General features: G+C 33.4%; 2 protein-coding genes across 2 annotated transcripts; both read right to left on the bottom strand.

Annotated features, from left to right (window-relative positions):
• Nucleotides 1-3,526: 3,526 nt before the first annotated feature.
• LOC18992513 (homeobox-leucine zipper protein ATHB-23) lies at nt 3,527-5,009 on the bottom strand. The gene is made up of 3 exons (XM_006415920.2): nt 4,696-5,009; nt 4,249-4,619; nt 3,527-3,951 (listed from the first exon to the last, which is right to left on the bottom strand). Exons 1-3 carry the CDS (start codon nt 4,820-4,822, stop codon nt 3,652-3,654), a joined length of 798 nt encoding a protein of 265 aa, XP_006415983.1. The 5' UTR covers nt 4,823-5,009; the 3' UTR covers nt 3,527-3,651.
• Nucleotides 5,010-7,778: 2,769 nt separating this feature from the next.
• On the bottom strand, nt 7,779-9,298 carry LOC18992512 (transcription factor PRE6). Its single transcript, XM_006415919.2, has 2 exons — nt 8,944-9,298; nt 7,779-8,213 (listed from the first exon to the last, which is right to left on the bottom strand). The coding sequence occupies exons 1-2, from the start codon at nt 9,070-9,072 to the stop codon at nt 8,058-8,060; spliced, it is 285 nt and encodes a 94-aa protein (XP_006415982.1). The 5' UTR covers nt 9,073-9,298; the 3' UTR covers nt 7,779-8,057.
• Between the last annotated feature and the right edge of the window lie 6,739 nt (nt 9,299-16,037).

The following is a 16,037-nucleotide window of genomic DNA, read 5'->3' as shown; positions in this document are numbered from 1 at the left end:
ACAACAGAGGGAAAATGGGAAGAAGAAACAGAGGATAGAGACAGGGTGATGTGAAAAGGAAAGAGAGGATATTAAAACAAAAAGGAAAAACGTAAAATACAAAAGGGAAGGAATTTTGAGATGGTCTTTGTAATTGATGTTGGTCAAACCGATACAAACGTGTGCACCACCCATTACTGGCCTGATCTATATCAACTTATCCAAGATATATTTAATATTTTACTCAACTTTAGTTCCTAGCATTTCATTTTTGTAATATGGAGTAATGTTTTGACGAAGCATTTACACTGGGCTGGATATTGTTCATGGGCTAGATTAGTATAACATTATGTAGAATTCGTTGTATTATAGTTTTTAGTGGTCAGGTCAGCGAAATAGAATTGCTTCACCAGAACCATATACGTTGTACAACTTTATTTATAGTCTTTAACGTTGTGTATATTAATATGTAACCAAATAAATCGGAAATTTTAAAAAACTAACACGTGAAAATGGTTTTTTTTTTGGGCCTTAATTGAAATGGAAACATGTGTTTACGAGGGGAACAAACGTGTACGCTCTGTCCCCTTTCTAATAGATAACAATCATTATATAAGATCACGCAGCATCATAAGAAAAGAAAAAAACAAAAAATACATATCTTCAATCTATTCTCCCATCTATTCTCTGCCTTGAGATACCTTGGGCTTTAATAAGCCCAATATTATTATTTATTTACATCAAATTTTAGCGTATATTTACAAAGTGTACCGAAACCTATCTTGTTTCCAACTTTAAGATGTCTTCTCAATTCAGTTTCACTATGCAAGCTAAAAACGTTATTTCACATTTAGTTTTATGGTTAACTAAAACTGAGAAATCTATCATTTTACGTCTAGTTTTCAAATGTTTAATTATTATCACACTAAATATTGATCGGAGATTTCTTTGCATATTTACAGTCCAGGAGAGAGTTAGTATCCACCGGGTACGTTATATATGAGTGAGTTTCATCCTAAAGCCCAATTAATCTTTGGAATGGCCCTATATGTGTTGCTGATTTCCGACACGTTCACAGTTGATCGGGTAAGGGATATATCAAATTTATGACAAATGTATTTATTTATTTGCCAATTATAGTATACTATGTCATAACTTTATTAAATCCGTTCAAAAGGTCAAATATATCATAACTAAAAAATATTTGAAATAATTTTCTTTTGAAAGAGAATATTTGAAATACTTTATTGAATGAGAAAATATTTGTAAAATTTCTGGAAGCACTTACATTTACTCATCATATGCATGCATCTAGCAATCTAAAATTGTTACTCGAAGAGGATTTGTGGAGATCAGATACTTTGTAAGTGTTGATTATGTATTTACCCGGTAGATGAGAAGATTCGTCGCGAAAGTCGGTTTTTAAAGTCCAACTTGGTCCCCGCATGTGTGTGTATACAACTATATAGACCTAAAAGTTATTATAATTTCGACCATTGACATGAGAGAAATACTAATATTTTTGTTCACTAAGAAAAATACTATTAAAGAGCGTTGCAATATGAAATGGCAACGAATGATCATTTGCCAACTCTTTAAACAAAGTCCAAAACATCGAACCACTATCCTCATGTCATTGCTGGTCACATGCATCCCAATCCCACCTCTGTTTTTTTCCTTTTTTTTAATGTATAAATATTGTTGAATTTACTATAAGTTTCCAATTCAAAATAAATATGTTGATCCCAAATCTCTTATATATTATCTAATGTTTCTATATCTACTTAGTTCCAAGTATTACTCTCCCGAATCCCACAAAATTTTAAACATTATTTATAAAAATATATAGGCAGTATACAATGCCAAATTATGTGCAAATTTCCGCTGCTGCTTGTAGCTAACGGATGGAACATACCATTCCACCAAGAATTAATTAAATAGTTTCCAAATTAAGTTCCTGGTGATGTATAACAACATATGATTTAAAACAACAATGAACGGTACTCTTTATCTATTGTTAATTACTTTATGTAGTTGAGCGGCTAGCTTGTCCATTGGAAATGAGTACTTAATTACGGAACTAAACCTTCATGCACATGGCTACATACAGAGTTCGTCTTTACAGGCAATTCTAATTTCTTAATTTTGGTTTATGTGTTTAATTTAAATAATTTTGCTCTTAGAGGAGTGGAAATACGTGTTGGCATCTGTAGAAATATCACTTAAAACGACAAAAAAATATTAAATTTACGTATGATAGAATATTTTATGATCTTTGCATTAAAGCTGAAACTATTAGATTAAAGAAAGGCACATGATCCCATGAAGATTCTTGAATTAACTAATCCAAAATGGCGCATTTTACAAGCTTGATCTCCCTCGGCCTTTAGTTGTCAGCGTTTAAATACAAAAATAATCCTCTTGGTTTTCAGATTCTGTCGCTTTCTTGTTCCCCAAACAATATTTTAACCCATCCCGTAGGCGTAAACTAATCGCTAATGAAATAATCTTTTGCACAGCAATGAAAGTCTAATTACTTTTCTTTAATATCCACTAGTTTTTATATGAAATGCAATTCCAATTCAATTTTGTATTTTACATAGTTGTTACTGGTCGTACTTTTCAAATGATAACTTGATCGAGCATACATTCAAAAGAGTCTCGTCTCCTATGATAACATATACCAGTTTAACCATGTGGATTATTTGAAAATTTTGAAAAACGTTTAGAATTTGTCTGAAATATATTACATCTTTTCCCGAAAGCATGAAAGGGTGATGAACAGCATATAAATATTTTCGTCATTAAATTATATAACCAAATAAATATTTGTTATCCTAAGAGATGGTTTATTTTTTTGGTCAAGAGAGAGATGGTTTATCATATTTTGAATAACTTGCACTCCTTAAGAGTTGTTGGGCAAATGTCAGTGTAGATAAAAGGGTAAAAAAGTGTTGGGTCCATTTTCAGAAAGAGAATGACCACTTTTCAACCTTATTTGTCCGCATCCTCTCCTCAGAATCTGTAACTTAATGCTCTCTCCGTCACTCCTTTCACACTTACATTTTATACTATGCATTATACAGTTTCAGTTAAATATGTCACCGACGTAAAAGTTCATTTATACAAGAGCTTCAATAAGCATGAAAGTGCGGAAAACATTGTTATGGGGACAGTGAAAATTAAAGTAAACTTCGAAATTCATGATCTGCGTCGTCAGAAGAAAATATTGTAGCCCTTATGTAAGGTTTCGTAATTATTCTTTAAAAAAAATTTGATAAAGTATTCTTTATATATTTTAAGTTTCTGTCGTTAATATAGAGCCTCATTGATAACATATTAATAACTTGTTTCATGGGAAAGTCTATTTTGGTGGGTTTTCTTACAAAAAAAATTCCTAGCGTTTCTGGATATGAGTTGTACGATATGCAACCACATGGTTCAGATTTTTTAGGGTCTAATCATTGGCCCCATATGATTAATTATTACTAAAGTATGATAAATATTCCTCCATTCTCATTGCCAAAATAAAACTAGTGTGATATTTTGCTTATTTGTTGCATAAAGGCTCATTGTAGAACTTTGAAACATGAAATGGGTTCGTCTGATCAGTTTAAAAACGAAAAAAAAAAATTAAGGAAAAATAAAACAAATAAGGATTATCGACCACATTCAGTTGTAATGTTGCTGGTCAAGCCATGGCCAAAACCCAGACTGGTCATCCATTCCACAGAACATGTTGCTGATACTGTTCTCTTCTTTCACCATTCTCTGTTCTGAAGACGAATTCTGAAAAAACTGCACCGTCGTAGTCGTCGGGGAAGAAGGTTGATGGCCTCCGGCGAATTGGCTGTTGATCTCCGGCAGTCTGATGTCACCTGAGATGTTCTCACTTCTGTTACTACATGAACCTTCTGTTTCTTTGTTCAGATTGATTGATTCTATTGGTTCTCTACATTTCAATGCCATTACCTGCAAAACAAAGAACAGAGCAGAGTTTTGAATCTAAGTGAAAAAAAAAAAAAACAGAGTACTGTTACAAAGTTCCGAGAATTTCGATTCAGCAATAACAAAAGATTCATTTTTTTAGTGAAATTCGAATTGAAAAAAAAAAGTGACAGAGCAGTGCTACAATGTGCAGAGAATTACCATCTAACCAGCAATGGAGAAAGATTCAATTTTTACGGAAACCAAAATTTAAAAAAAAAAAACAAAGCAAAACAGAGTACATTTTGTATTATAAAGTCTATTTATTTATTTATTTATTACCTGAGCCTGAAGCTTTTGGTTTTGAGTTTGAAGAATTTCGTTCTCGTCTTTGAGACTCTCGAATTGACGCTTGAGCGCATCGTAGTCTCTCTCGAGCTGTTTAGTTTTGGATCGAGCCCTTCTGTTTTGGAACCAAATGGCGATTTGTCTAGGCTGTAACCCCAAGGCACGAGCCAGCTCTAATTTTCGATCTGATTCGAGTTTATTACCAATCTCGAAGTTCTTCTCTAGCGTCTTCAATTGCTCCATGTTCAATCTCCTCTTCTTCTCTCCCATCTTAGATCCATCGTCTGAAAATTCTTCTTCTCCATTCATCTCTAAATTACAAAATCCTTCTACGTTCGGCATCGGAGATCTCTTACCAAGAAACCCTGAAAAAACAGAGCAGATCGTGAGAAATTGCGAGGAGTAGATAAATTATTGAAAATGGTGTTTACTGTGAGGTACCGTGGAAGTCTTGAGGTAGAGTGCAAGAAGGAAGAAGAGATTGAGGATGATCTTCTTCTTCTTCTTGGTGATGGTTTTGGAGACTGAAATTTGCAGGGAAAAATGCTAAGCCATTATTACAAGTCATCTCTGATCTCTCCTGTTGAGTCTTGCTCTTTGATCGTTTCTTCTTCTCCACCTTGTCTTGGTTCAGAGTAGAGAACTCAGAATCTGAAATGTTATTGATAACTTGATAAAATAAATACAGAAGAAGAAGGCTGCTGGTGAAATGAATCGGCTTAGACTATACACCACTTATAGGCTAATAGCTAGGCTAGAAATATGGTTTTCTTATTTTATTATGATATATGAGCTATATAAAAAAATTATATGAGCTATATAAAATGACAAGACGTCCAAACAGAAAAGGAAAAGAAAAAAGGAGACAAGACTCGAAGCTGAGAGAGATGAAAACCAAAGATTGTAATTAGTTTTTCGGAGGGGTGGATATATATGGGATTGTATTTTGGAAGATACATGAACATGATATCTGTATCGGACTCTTAACATTTACATAGTTTAGGATACCAAATAACTGAGTACTTTTATCACTTCAAACATTAATAGTAGTCAATTATGATTGAACTCGCAATAGAACAACTCTAATCTTTATTCTTGTGAAATGAATCTTTCAACCATCAGGTATTTGAATTTTTTATTTTTTATAAAATTTATGGTTGATATATATGAGTATTTTGAAAAGTAAATAGCTCTCGAAGTTGAAATTGGAAAAATTTGTGTCATAAATATTGCATTTGAGTTTTTTTGGATCACGTACGAATTTGGTACTAAGATTATATAATTTTTTTTTGCTAAAGTGTTACTCCCTCTGTTTCACAAAGAGTGTCGTTCTGACATTTTTTTTGTTTCAAAAAGAATATCGTTTTAGAATTCCAATGTCATTTTTAACATAAAATATCATTTTTAACCTCAATAAATTCAGAAAATTAATTATAAATATGATTCTAAAAGTCATTTTCTGCAAATTAATAAGGGTATAAGAGACTTTTTATTTTATTTCTTAATTTGTGTGAAAAATGTCAGAACGACACTCTTTGTGAAACGGAAGGAGTAAAATATTTTTATTATGTCCAATATTTAACAAGTGTAATTAGTTCAACCGATAGAAATATTTTCAACTTATTTAAAAAACTTTGATTTGATCATCTTGATATAATTGCGTTCGTAGCTCGACTTAAAAGAGTACTGAAATATCATATTTGTAGATACCAAATTGATAACGAGTACTACATATATTCCAACCTTGATTTTGGTTTTTTTACCTTTCTTTATATAATCACTTTTAAGAACGTTAATACTGTATTTTGTATTTATCGTTGGTATCCAAATGGTTGGTGGAGGAATCCAGTTTACTATGGAAACCAACAGCTGTGAAAGATAAAAAAAACATATTTTGTAGGGTTGCTAGAATATACCACGTAATCTAGCCAAAAGCGTAAAACTATAAAAGTACTAGGATATATATTTTTTTTTTTTGGTAAACATTACTAGGATATTTTAAAATTAACTTTTAGTAGATTTGTTACATTCTATCTTGAATAAAACTTCTGTTTTTTTTCGTCAAGAAGTATATGCGAACCCTTAAGGCCTTACATACTCTTTAACAAAGCATGGCGATTCTCTTCTATGATATTGGTATGATTAGACTTCTTCTTTGAAAACCTTTTTATAAAAAGAACATGCATGACCGTTTATCTACGTACGATAGGTAAATTAGACTTTCCGGGGATCAAGAGTTCTCCACCACTGCAGATTGTGTCTCGACACAAGGCCCATTTCTATGCGAGTCCAGTTTCTATACATATTTTTGGTTGGTTTGATAATAAAATTAATTATTTTCTACTTTTCAATTGTTTCTCTATTGTTGCTTAATAAATAGTATGATATTCCAACAACAAAGAGAAATCTAGCCAAAATTGGGCTAAAGCTTTTTTTTTAACATCATTGGGCCAAGGCTCATTATCTAATGATTTAGGGCTGATCGTAATGGTAACTGTTCCGGAAATTTTAAGAGGGTTCCTGTTTTTTTGTCAGATATTTTGATGAGTTCCTTGTAGACACAATACCATCTCATTGTAAGTTTTGTTTTTTGAACATGTTCATACCATCTCGTGTAAGTTTATTCTAATAGCTTGAAAACAAGGAAATTTGGAAAAATTATCATTAAAAACTTGTTACCAGTTACCAGTACCATCCCATGACCGTGTATCACATTATCGCGCGCATTTCTTCAAGTAATTTTTTCGTTTTTTTTGAATTCTTCTAAAACATATGCACGTAGTCGTCTGTTCTCATAAATAAAATATCAGTGGCCAAAAAGATAAAGAGTAAGGGATAGCTGGTATATATGCATGACTATATGTAATTTCAGGCGTAGTATTTGATCTGCCTGCAGCCTCTATATGTCAAATATATTAACTTTAAGCTAGTATGACTTCTTGCATTCCATATATTATCTTTTTAAGTACGAATATACCTAATGATTTTCAGAAAATGCTTTTTCGTATTCAGCGAGATATGAAATTCATCTGGTAAAGTTTCATTACATGGAATCGTATAGATCATTTATAGATGTGTGTGTGTGTGTTCATAAGTTAAAATAAATGATATATCTTTTAAATACACTACGCTATTACCGTAGTTATCGAGTCAATAATACGTGTTATATATTTTACTCCATATAATACACGACGAAGATCACACATTAATGATCACATGCATGGGGATTTGGATAAAGTGGCACGACCAGACCATACACCATAGATAATATTAAAAATAACATAATCTAATCAAACTAAACGACCTCGAAAACATCGAGGTTTTCGTCTGTTACTATCAGATTTTATAAACAACTTAAATTCAGCCACTTCTTCTCCACGTTTTTATATTGTATAAACTTCCAAACAGAACTATATTTATTTATTTATTTTTGGTTTATAATAAGAACTATATTTATTTGCCTAAAACATTTGACATACACATACATAAACAACATATTTACAAAAAAAACGGATAACAGTTGATCATTACTAAAAACGGAAACGGACTGTGTCATTAATCATAAATATTAGAGGGTCTCATGATACACAGGCCACTATACAGCCAGGTCTGGACCCTCACATACAATTAAGATGCATACATACATACATAAACCATATATATGAGTTGGCCTAACAATGACCCGAAACCCTAGCTATATCATAATATATATGAAGTAGAAGGAAACAAATACTCATAATAATAAGATAAATTTCGTGGCGGAAAGAGATAATTAATAGTTCTCAGATTAATTAACGAGAATTTTAATAATTAAGCAAGCTCCTAATGATTGCTGCTTCGGCGCTGTTGTCGTCCGTCGAAGACAAGAGTTCCGACAAACGGTCACTGAGATCATCAACCTCTCTGTGTAAGTTCCTGATGTAGTTGCAAGTCTCTTGTAGTACCTTAGATGCTGACACCTGTCCATTTATTCGTGGAAAAAATTATTAATTAAAGTACAAAACAACGATCATTTAATTAGATCCTCGCAAAGAGTACGTGACAGTATCAAATTTCCTTTTCAAGTTCAAAAAAGGAGAGTACGTGACAACATGTGCTACTGCTTTTCCTTTTCTTTGTAACAATTTCATAGATGTCTTGAAAGTTTAATAGAGAGAACAAATTCTCATGATTACCACTTCAATGTGCACAACGGTATAAACGGCCACTATTTAATAAATCCTATTTCTCATCTATATATAGAATTATGGTGAGTATACAGGTAGAGAAGAGTAATGAGGAGACATGGAGTTAAGGTACGTGGAAACAGGAAGGGAACAAACTCAGTCCCACACCACCAACTTGTGAAATTAAATGCACAAAAAACATTCAAGGAACAAAAAAGATATATGCATAAATGAGGCTGTGAATTAATGTTACTTTATCTACGAATAGTTAATTGTAGGCCACATGTATTTACAATAGACGCCGTTGAATTTCACCATGCATATTAAATAGTTATATTTTACTATATGGTTCCGATTCATTTGAACTTTAAAACAAAAACAAATTCAAAGAATCACTGAACTTTTCTAAGTCATGTGCACTAACTTAGATATATACCCATACAAACAAGGAACATATGTATGTATGTATGTATTGAATTGCGAGAAAGATAAATTAAAAAAAATGGATTTTTGAAGTATTTACCTTGTCAGAACGGCGGCGGCGGAGTTCAGGGATGAGGTGTTGGAGCTTAGAAACAAGATCGGAAATCTGGTCGTCAGAGATTCTTGAACTACCTGACTGTCTTGAACGTGATGATCTTCTGCTCGACATCTTCTTTCTTAATATAATTGTGTGTAAAGAGAGAGAGAGAGAGAGAGAGAGAGAGAGAGAGAGAGAGAGATGGGAGAATGCAGGAGGGATAAGTAGTTAGTGTGTCAGAGAGAGAGAGAATGAGAGTGGAGAAGAAGAAGAAGATTGTGTTGAAGGAGGAGGAGCAAAGTGGATGTGTTTTTATAATGCAAATTTATGAAGAGAGAGAATATGAAGAAGAAGAAGGAGAAGGAGAAGAAGATGGAGAAGAGACAAGTGCATGGAGGGAGGGTGTGGGTTATGTTTCTTTAATAAGATTGTATTTAGCTTTCACCTATTTATTATTATTTCTTCTCAGTTTTTCTTTTTTTTCATTATCGCTTAGTACAAAAAGATACTGTTTATTTTGGGTAAGCTTCTAAACTTACTTTCTCACGAGACCAACGTCTTGATTGTTACATGTGTAAAACACAAGCACGTCGAGTTTTTATCTTTTTCTTATTCTGTTCCACTTAACCTTCTTTCTATCGAGCTATTCACATGGCATAGTATCAACTTCAACTTAACAATCATAATTGGAAATTCAAAGCTGCATTCTTCCTTTTTCTCAATATATAACACACGAGTAACCAATATACGGATAAAGGTAAGTGCACTTAGATGTGGTTCCATATTATGCGCAAACATTTATTATTTCAGGCCACCGGTCTTATTGAGAGTTTATGATATATATTTTACCAAATATGTTTTGTAGTCTATCTGATTATGTGGTTGTGATAACTTATTACCAAAATAGCCCAACTTAATAAACAATCATGATGTGATGGTAACTTATACGTAGATGGCTTTTTAATTATTTATGTGTTTTTAAATTTTAGAGCCATCTTTTATCCGCTGCCTTGAAAAAAAAAGCCATCTTTTATCAAATCCATATAGGACCAAATCAGTCATGATGGAGACGGATCAAACCGGCTAATTCAACCCATTTTCCTTTGTATGTAACGTTAAGTTAAACCATGGACTGATCCGCACTCGTATGTAAATTCAAAACTAAATCAAAGTCAGTCCACGGTGCTACAGAGTCTTCCAAAATCAGGCCAAGTAGAAATAACTCATTGCAACAGTTTTGGCTCTACGCATACGAGTATAATAAACAATGAGAAAAAACAAAGAATTAAAATAAGAAGGGAAAGTGACGTAGAAAAGGAGAGAGGGCCATGGAAAGGAGAAGAGGGATCAAGTGGGGTTTAAAATGGCAAAATGTGTGTTTATCGCCAAACTAAACTGTCCCTCTTTGCCTTCTCTCTCTGTCAGTCTCACCATTGCATCCCCACGTTATATGTATTACTTCCTTGTCCCTTTTTTTAATCACTTCCTCTTCTTTTTCTTAACTATGTATGTATAAATTTAAATTTTTTCTAAGGGAATTTCTATGGGCTTGAATCACGTATAACTATGTTCTTCATACAACTATATATTTTGATGTAACGTCATCCAAATATCTGAAGAAACAAAAAATGAATTCTACAATGTATGTACAAAACACGATAAAAGAAAATTTGCGTAATTTATAATAGTAATCCTATAACTTTTTTTCTTTAGTGTGGTGGTCTATATCATCAAAAGAGTGTAGGACATATAGTACAAGAAAAGACATAGAAATGTTGAAGCAAAATACGGATCATGTTACGACATTACACTTGACAACTTTGATTTTTCAAAATTTAACTTTCAGTATCATAAAATTTCAGTATCATGTGGTAGATGTAGAGTTGGATGTTTTGATTTTCAATTTGATTTGTTGTTTTTTCGGTTTCTCATGTGGTACATAGATGTTTGATTTAATTCATTTTTTTTTAATTTATCGTAAAAAGAAACTGTAATCCACATGGACATATATATATATATATATAAACAAATAGTTTAATACTTACTAACTTACGATAATATTACTTTACATAAAAACGTTTAGCTGAAGGAAATATGTATTTTGTCTTATTAATTGGATTGGCTTAATTTGATTTTAGTTTGATAGCAATTTAGTGTGAAAACTAGTATGTCCATGTTTGGTTTGACAATAACCCCAAAGCTACAGAACAGATTACTTGTACCAAAAACTAACTCAACATCTTGGATTACTTTGAAAAGAAACATCCAATTAGAAGCGTTTACTTTGGTTCAGATTCGGATATACACACATGCAACCTAAAATACACTGATGAAACCACATTAAACGCTATAGAGAAGTTGGATATAGAGTAAGACTATCTTGATTCGTCCCAGTCAATATTCAACCGAAACTTAAGGGTTAAATTGGAAAAGGAAGCTGAAGATAAATTACGGTTCATTTCCGGCGGAGTGAATACAACATGCATATGCTATTAATGAGACCTACCTTTACACGCAGTCCGAGATCAGTAGCTTTCCTATTAATTTGGAACCACCCAATCTCTTAATTTTATGCCCTTCTTGCTGACTTTAATTACGTCATTAAAACCCATAAATTTAATTTAGTCCTTTTCTAATGTTTAGGAAAAAAAAAATTATGCTTCGAATAAATATGAACTTAAGAAGTTAATAAATGACTACTACCAGCTAGGTACTAGTACTAAAAGTTGTGTAGTATTTCTGGATTGGCTAGATATCTGTTTGCGGCAAACCCTAGACCGACCAATGTCAAGATTTCAATGAGGAAGATGCTTATCACATCACAAGTAAATAGTTGCGGACATTTCATAGTATGGGTTAAAAGGTTAAAAAAACGATTCGAGGAGCCACACATTGTTGACGGTCAAAGACATATAACGATAAAACCAACCCATCCCCGAGATTTTAAAACATGGCATGTGTTGTCTCGCAATCTCTGTTTTTTTTTCTTTCATTTACAAACAAAAATAATATAGTTTATAAATCATCTCCATTATTTTAATTCATTTACATTGATGGAAGCATATATACTAATACATGTATATTCAGTTACTTGTGGAACAGTGTAAGGACGATGTTCCAGAGATTTTTCTGATTATTATTACTAAACAACGTTCTTGGAGTTCGGATGACGCAGAGAATCTCCCTAATCTTGTTTAAATACTAATAAACTCTTTTATTATTGTACGAAATACGTGTGTCTATATGTGGCGTTTTCCTGGCCTACATTTAACAAACTTGAATGTAGGTAGGATCAGGATTCCTCAAGATCGAATCCGATTGCGTTCTACTTTATAGTATGATTAAGTTAAATGAAATCTAGATATGATAATAATTGATCTCTCAATATGAAATGATATCGCACAAACTTGACTCTTCGCCAACCACATATATACAAAGAAAAAAGAAGATGCATTTTTGAAATATATTCAGAAAATTATTAAATTTAGTTACATTATTTATACACAATCAGTTTAAGAGGTTAAATAGGTATCCACATGTAGAAAATCCCATTTAGAGGTATTAAAATGGATCAATCCGGACCAACACATGACCATCAAAGTGGAGTCTTATGTTTCCATCAAAGAACAATGGTTACAATACGTACAATTATATATGTGGCAATCAGCCTATTCTGTAAATAATGATATTACAATAAGATATATACAAACCTCATTTATATGATACGTTATTTATGATAATTTTTTATATATCTTCTAGTTATAATTATAATTCTTCTGGACCCTTCTTCAATAGCTACATTTGAGTAAGACTTTTGTTACTGCTAATCGTATTAAAAAGTTTCTTGGTATGCTCTGGTCTTGGTTCAAAGAGACATATGAATCTAAAACTTAAAAAAATTATAGCATAAGAAAAAGTTAGAATTGGTCTTTATTCATTCTACCCCTCTTGTTTTTCAAATTCTCAATATCTTAACATTTTCATATTACTAAGTTGATTTAAAACTGTGAAATTAATCATATTTCAGTGTATGAGTTATGATACTAAATACAAGCAAGCAAAAAAATGTGTTGAAACATTTCGTGGAAGGAAGAATAAATCTTATCTGGTCCTATATTATATATTACTTGGTAAATGTAATGCAGAGAAGCATTAGAAGTGAAGAGTACATTTGAACCTGACCCAAAACAGATATACTCATACCAAAATTTAACATTTGGTGATCTGTGCAAATATTAACATGTTTACAAATTTATCTGACCAATCCAAACATGAACATTTGTCCGAAACCCACAAGGCTCTTACAATTTTTATGAAAACAAAAATGATATAGAAAAATGTAGGGTGTATATATGAAGCCTCATGTGATGTTCTGCCTCTGTTGTCCTCTCATAAAAACCAATTTCTGTACCAATTTCTCAATGCATTGATGTGTACACATTGCAATATGTAAATATTAATTGTTGGAATATATCAACGATATATGTAATAAATAAATTTAGAAAGCTGGCCAGATAATATCTGAAGGTATAACAATGTATATCTCACTCAGCCATAACTATTTGGCCAGTAGTTATTACAAAATACGTTAGAAAACAAAACAAAAAAAATCATAGTTATTCAAATTAAATACTACTTGGAAACAAACAAGATAGTTTTAAGCCATTGATAGAAAAACAAGCGAGTAATAATCATCTTATGACTGCGACTTGCAATAAAGGAAATCCATTCAATCCCCAAACAATGATACTGCAAAAAAAAAAACAAAAAAAAAAAGATAATATCTTTGGTTCGGATCGGGTTTGACATAAAAGATAAAATTTCATCTCAGATCACAACAAAATGTAGAGTAAAATAATTTTTTTTTAAAAAAGAAGAAGATGAAGTGATGACCATTAGGACAATGGCAGTGTTTCGAGGACAAGTTGTATTCTTTTTTATCCTCAAATCACAATAAAACGTAGAGTAACAAAAAAGTGTGACAACCCGTCCCACCCTCTTTTAGGAACCAGGCGCGGATCGGCGATATCAATCCTAACTCCCCTCAACCGCCCTTTTCAGTGAGCCCAACGCTCTCTCTAGGCACGTTGGCCCACCACTGTCCGACGGTCGGGAGTCGTTAGTCCGGAAGGCTCGTAAGACTTGTCTACTGCCCCTGCAATCACCACATGATCTTTCCCCGTGCTTTGTCCTCACTCGCACGGTACCGCAGAGTACTTCCCGGTAGATCACCCATCCTGAGACTACTCCAGCATCAACACGCTTAACTTTGGAGTTCTCTCAACACACTTGACCGGAAAAGATAAGTGCACTTTGTTGACATAGGTAGCCAAATCAATTCTTATAAGCCTTTCCGACTACCCGGAAATCGGGATGTTACAATTCTCCCCGACTTCCAAGGAATTCGTCCCCGAATTCTCTCTTTACCCCCACAATGCTTGTACCAGGATCGTTCACCCTGTTACGGTGTGAGGCCACATGACGACTCCACACACGAGGTTGGGTGTCGGCTCTGATACCACTTGTGACATCCCATCCCACCCTTCCTTTAGGAACCAGGCGCGGACCGGCGATATCAATCCTAACTCCTCCCAACCGCTCCTCCCAACCGCTCCTCCCAGTGAGCCCAACGCCCTCTCTAGGCACGTTGGCCCACCATTGTCCGACGGTCGGGAGTCGTTAGTCCGGAAGGCTCGTAAGACTTGTCTACTGCCCCTGCAATCATCACATGATTTTTCCCCGTGCTTTGTCCTCACTCGCACGGTACCGCAGAGTACTTCCCGGTAGATCACCCATCCTGAGACTACTCCAGCATCAGCACGCTTAACTTTGGAGTTCTCTCAACACACTTAACCGGAAAAGATAAGTGCACTTTGTTGACATATGTAGCCAAATTAATTCTTATAAGCCTTTCCGACTACCCGGAAATCGGAATGTTACAAAAATAAAGATGAACATTAGGAAAATAGCAACGATGTGACATACCAGGTTGTGTTTTGTTTATTTATTTATTTTTAGAATTTTTCATCTCATTTCATTTTTACAAGACATGTGATTTTCTCGTGTATATGTTATTTTGTTATGTATACGCCAAATTTGTTAATATGGAGCTTTAATTTCTAATCTATCACACAGAATGCTAAACTACCACGTGAACGTTGTAATTTACTACACAGACGTAAAATTTATCGGAGATAGTTAAAGCGTAAAATCATCCAAAAACACTTGCGTCATACTACTATATCATTACTAATTTCATAATTTCAAGGTACATTTACTCTAAAATGTGTGTATGCAAACTATGAAATTTTAAGGTTCACTAGGAAAAGTCTTGACTGAAAGGTTTCAAAGATTGCGAACGTAGAAAAGAAAGTAATGTTGCTATTAACTTATTATATTCTCAAGTGGTTAGTTTCTCTGACCACGTGAACGAAAAACCCAGTTCACTCAAGGATTCCGACACCGCAAATGCATTGGTAAAGAAATCGAATGCGATGTGATTCTGATTACAAAATGGATTTCTGAATCAAATCACGTGTCAGATTAGATTTTATTTACTAATAGACAATTGATTTGTATAATCCCTGGATATTAAATTTTGTAAGTTGCAACCAATGGGCTAAACAAGTACTGTGTGGGTCACCTAAAGTTGTCACACCAACAAAACACTTGTTTTAACCCATTGGTTCTAATCAAATATCATATGACCCCCTTCCTAAGTTTTTGGGTCTTAATTTTATTTTTTAAGAACCCTAAACAACAGACATAACAAGCCATCTCCTTTAATGCGGAAGAGGTAGTAATGTTTGGATTTTCAGACCAAAAACAAAACAGAGTTGATGAAACTTAAGAGGAAAAGGACAAAAAAAAAGGAGGAGAAAGGAAGAGACAAAAGTCAACGAAAGTGAAAAGACTATTTGTGTGAATTGAGAGACACGCCTTGTTTTTTAAGAGAGAGAGAAGAAGAAGAAGAACACAAAACAAAAGCAGAGCACATGTGTTGTTGCTATATCCTCCGGAGCTATTTTCCCTAGATCAGAATTTGACTATTTGGTGCTCAGAACCTGGGATTTTGTCCCGGTTGAATCAGATTTTGC

The sequence above is a fragment of the Eutrema salsugineum genome, unplaced genomic scaffold (genome assembly GCF_000478725.1).
Source record: "Eutrema salsugineum unplaced genomic scaffold, Eutsalg1_0 scaffold_5, whole genome shotgun sequence".
In the NCBI taxonomy this organism is placed as follows: Eukaryota; Viridiplantae; Streptophyta; class Magnoliopsida; order Brassicales; family Brassicaceae; genus Eutrema; species Eutrema salsugineum.
The sequence above is the reverse complement of the archived record's forward strand: the minus strand, read 5'-3'. Positions and strand labels throughout refer to the sequence as shown.

What these genes read in the sequence shown, in the direction of transcription:
- LOC18992513 (XM_006415920.2), bottom strand. Translation starts at nt 4,822, where the DNA reads ATGACTTGTAATAATGGCTTAGCATTTTTCCCTGCAAATTTCAGTCTC. An exon ending in TCTACCTCAAGACTTCCACG is followed by an intron (nt 4,620 to 4,695) that starts GTACCTCACAGT and finishes CTGTTTTTTCAG; the next exon opens with GGTTTCTTGGTAAGAGATCT. An exon ending in ACCAAAAGCTTCAGGCTCAG is followed by an intron (nt 3,952 to 4,248) that starts GTAATAAATAAA and finishes TTTGTTTTGCAG; the next exon opens with GTAATGGCATTGAAATGTAG.
- LOC18992512 (XM_006415919.2), bottom strand. Translation starts at nt 9,072, where the DNA reads ATGTCGAGCAGAAGATCATCACGTTCAAGACAGTCAGGTAGTTCAAGA. An exon ending in GCCGCCGCCGTTCTGACAAG is followed by an intron (nt 8,214 to 8,943) that starts GTAAATACTTCA and finishes ATAAATGGACAG; the next exon opens with GTGTCAGCATCTAAGGTACT.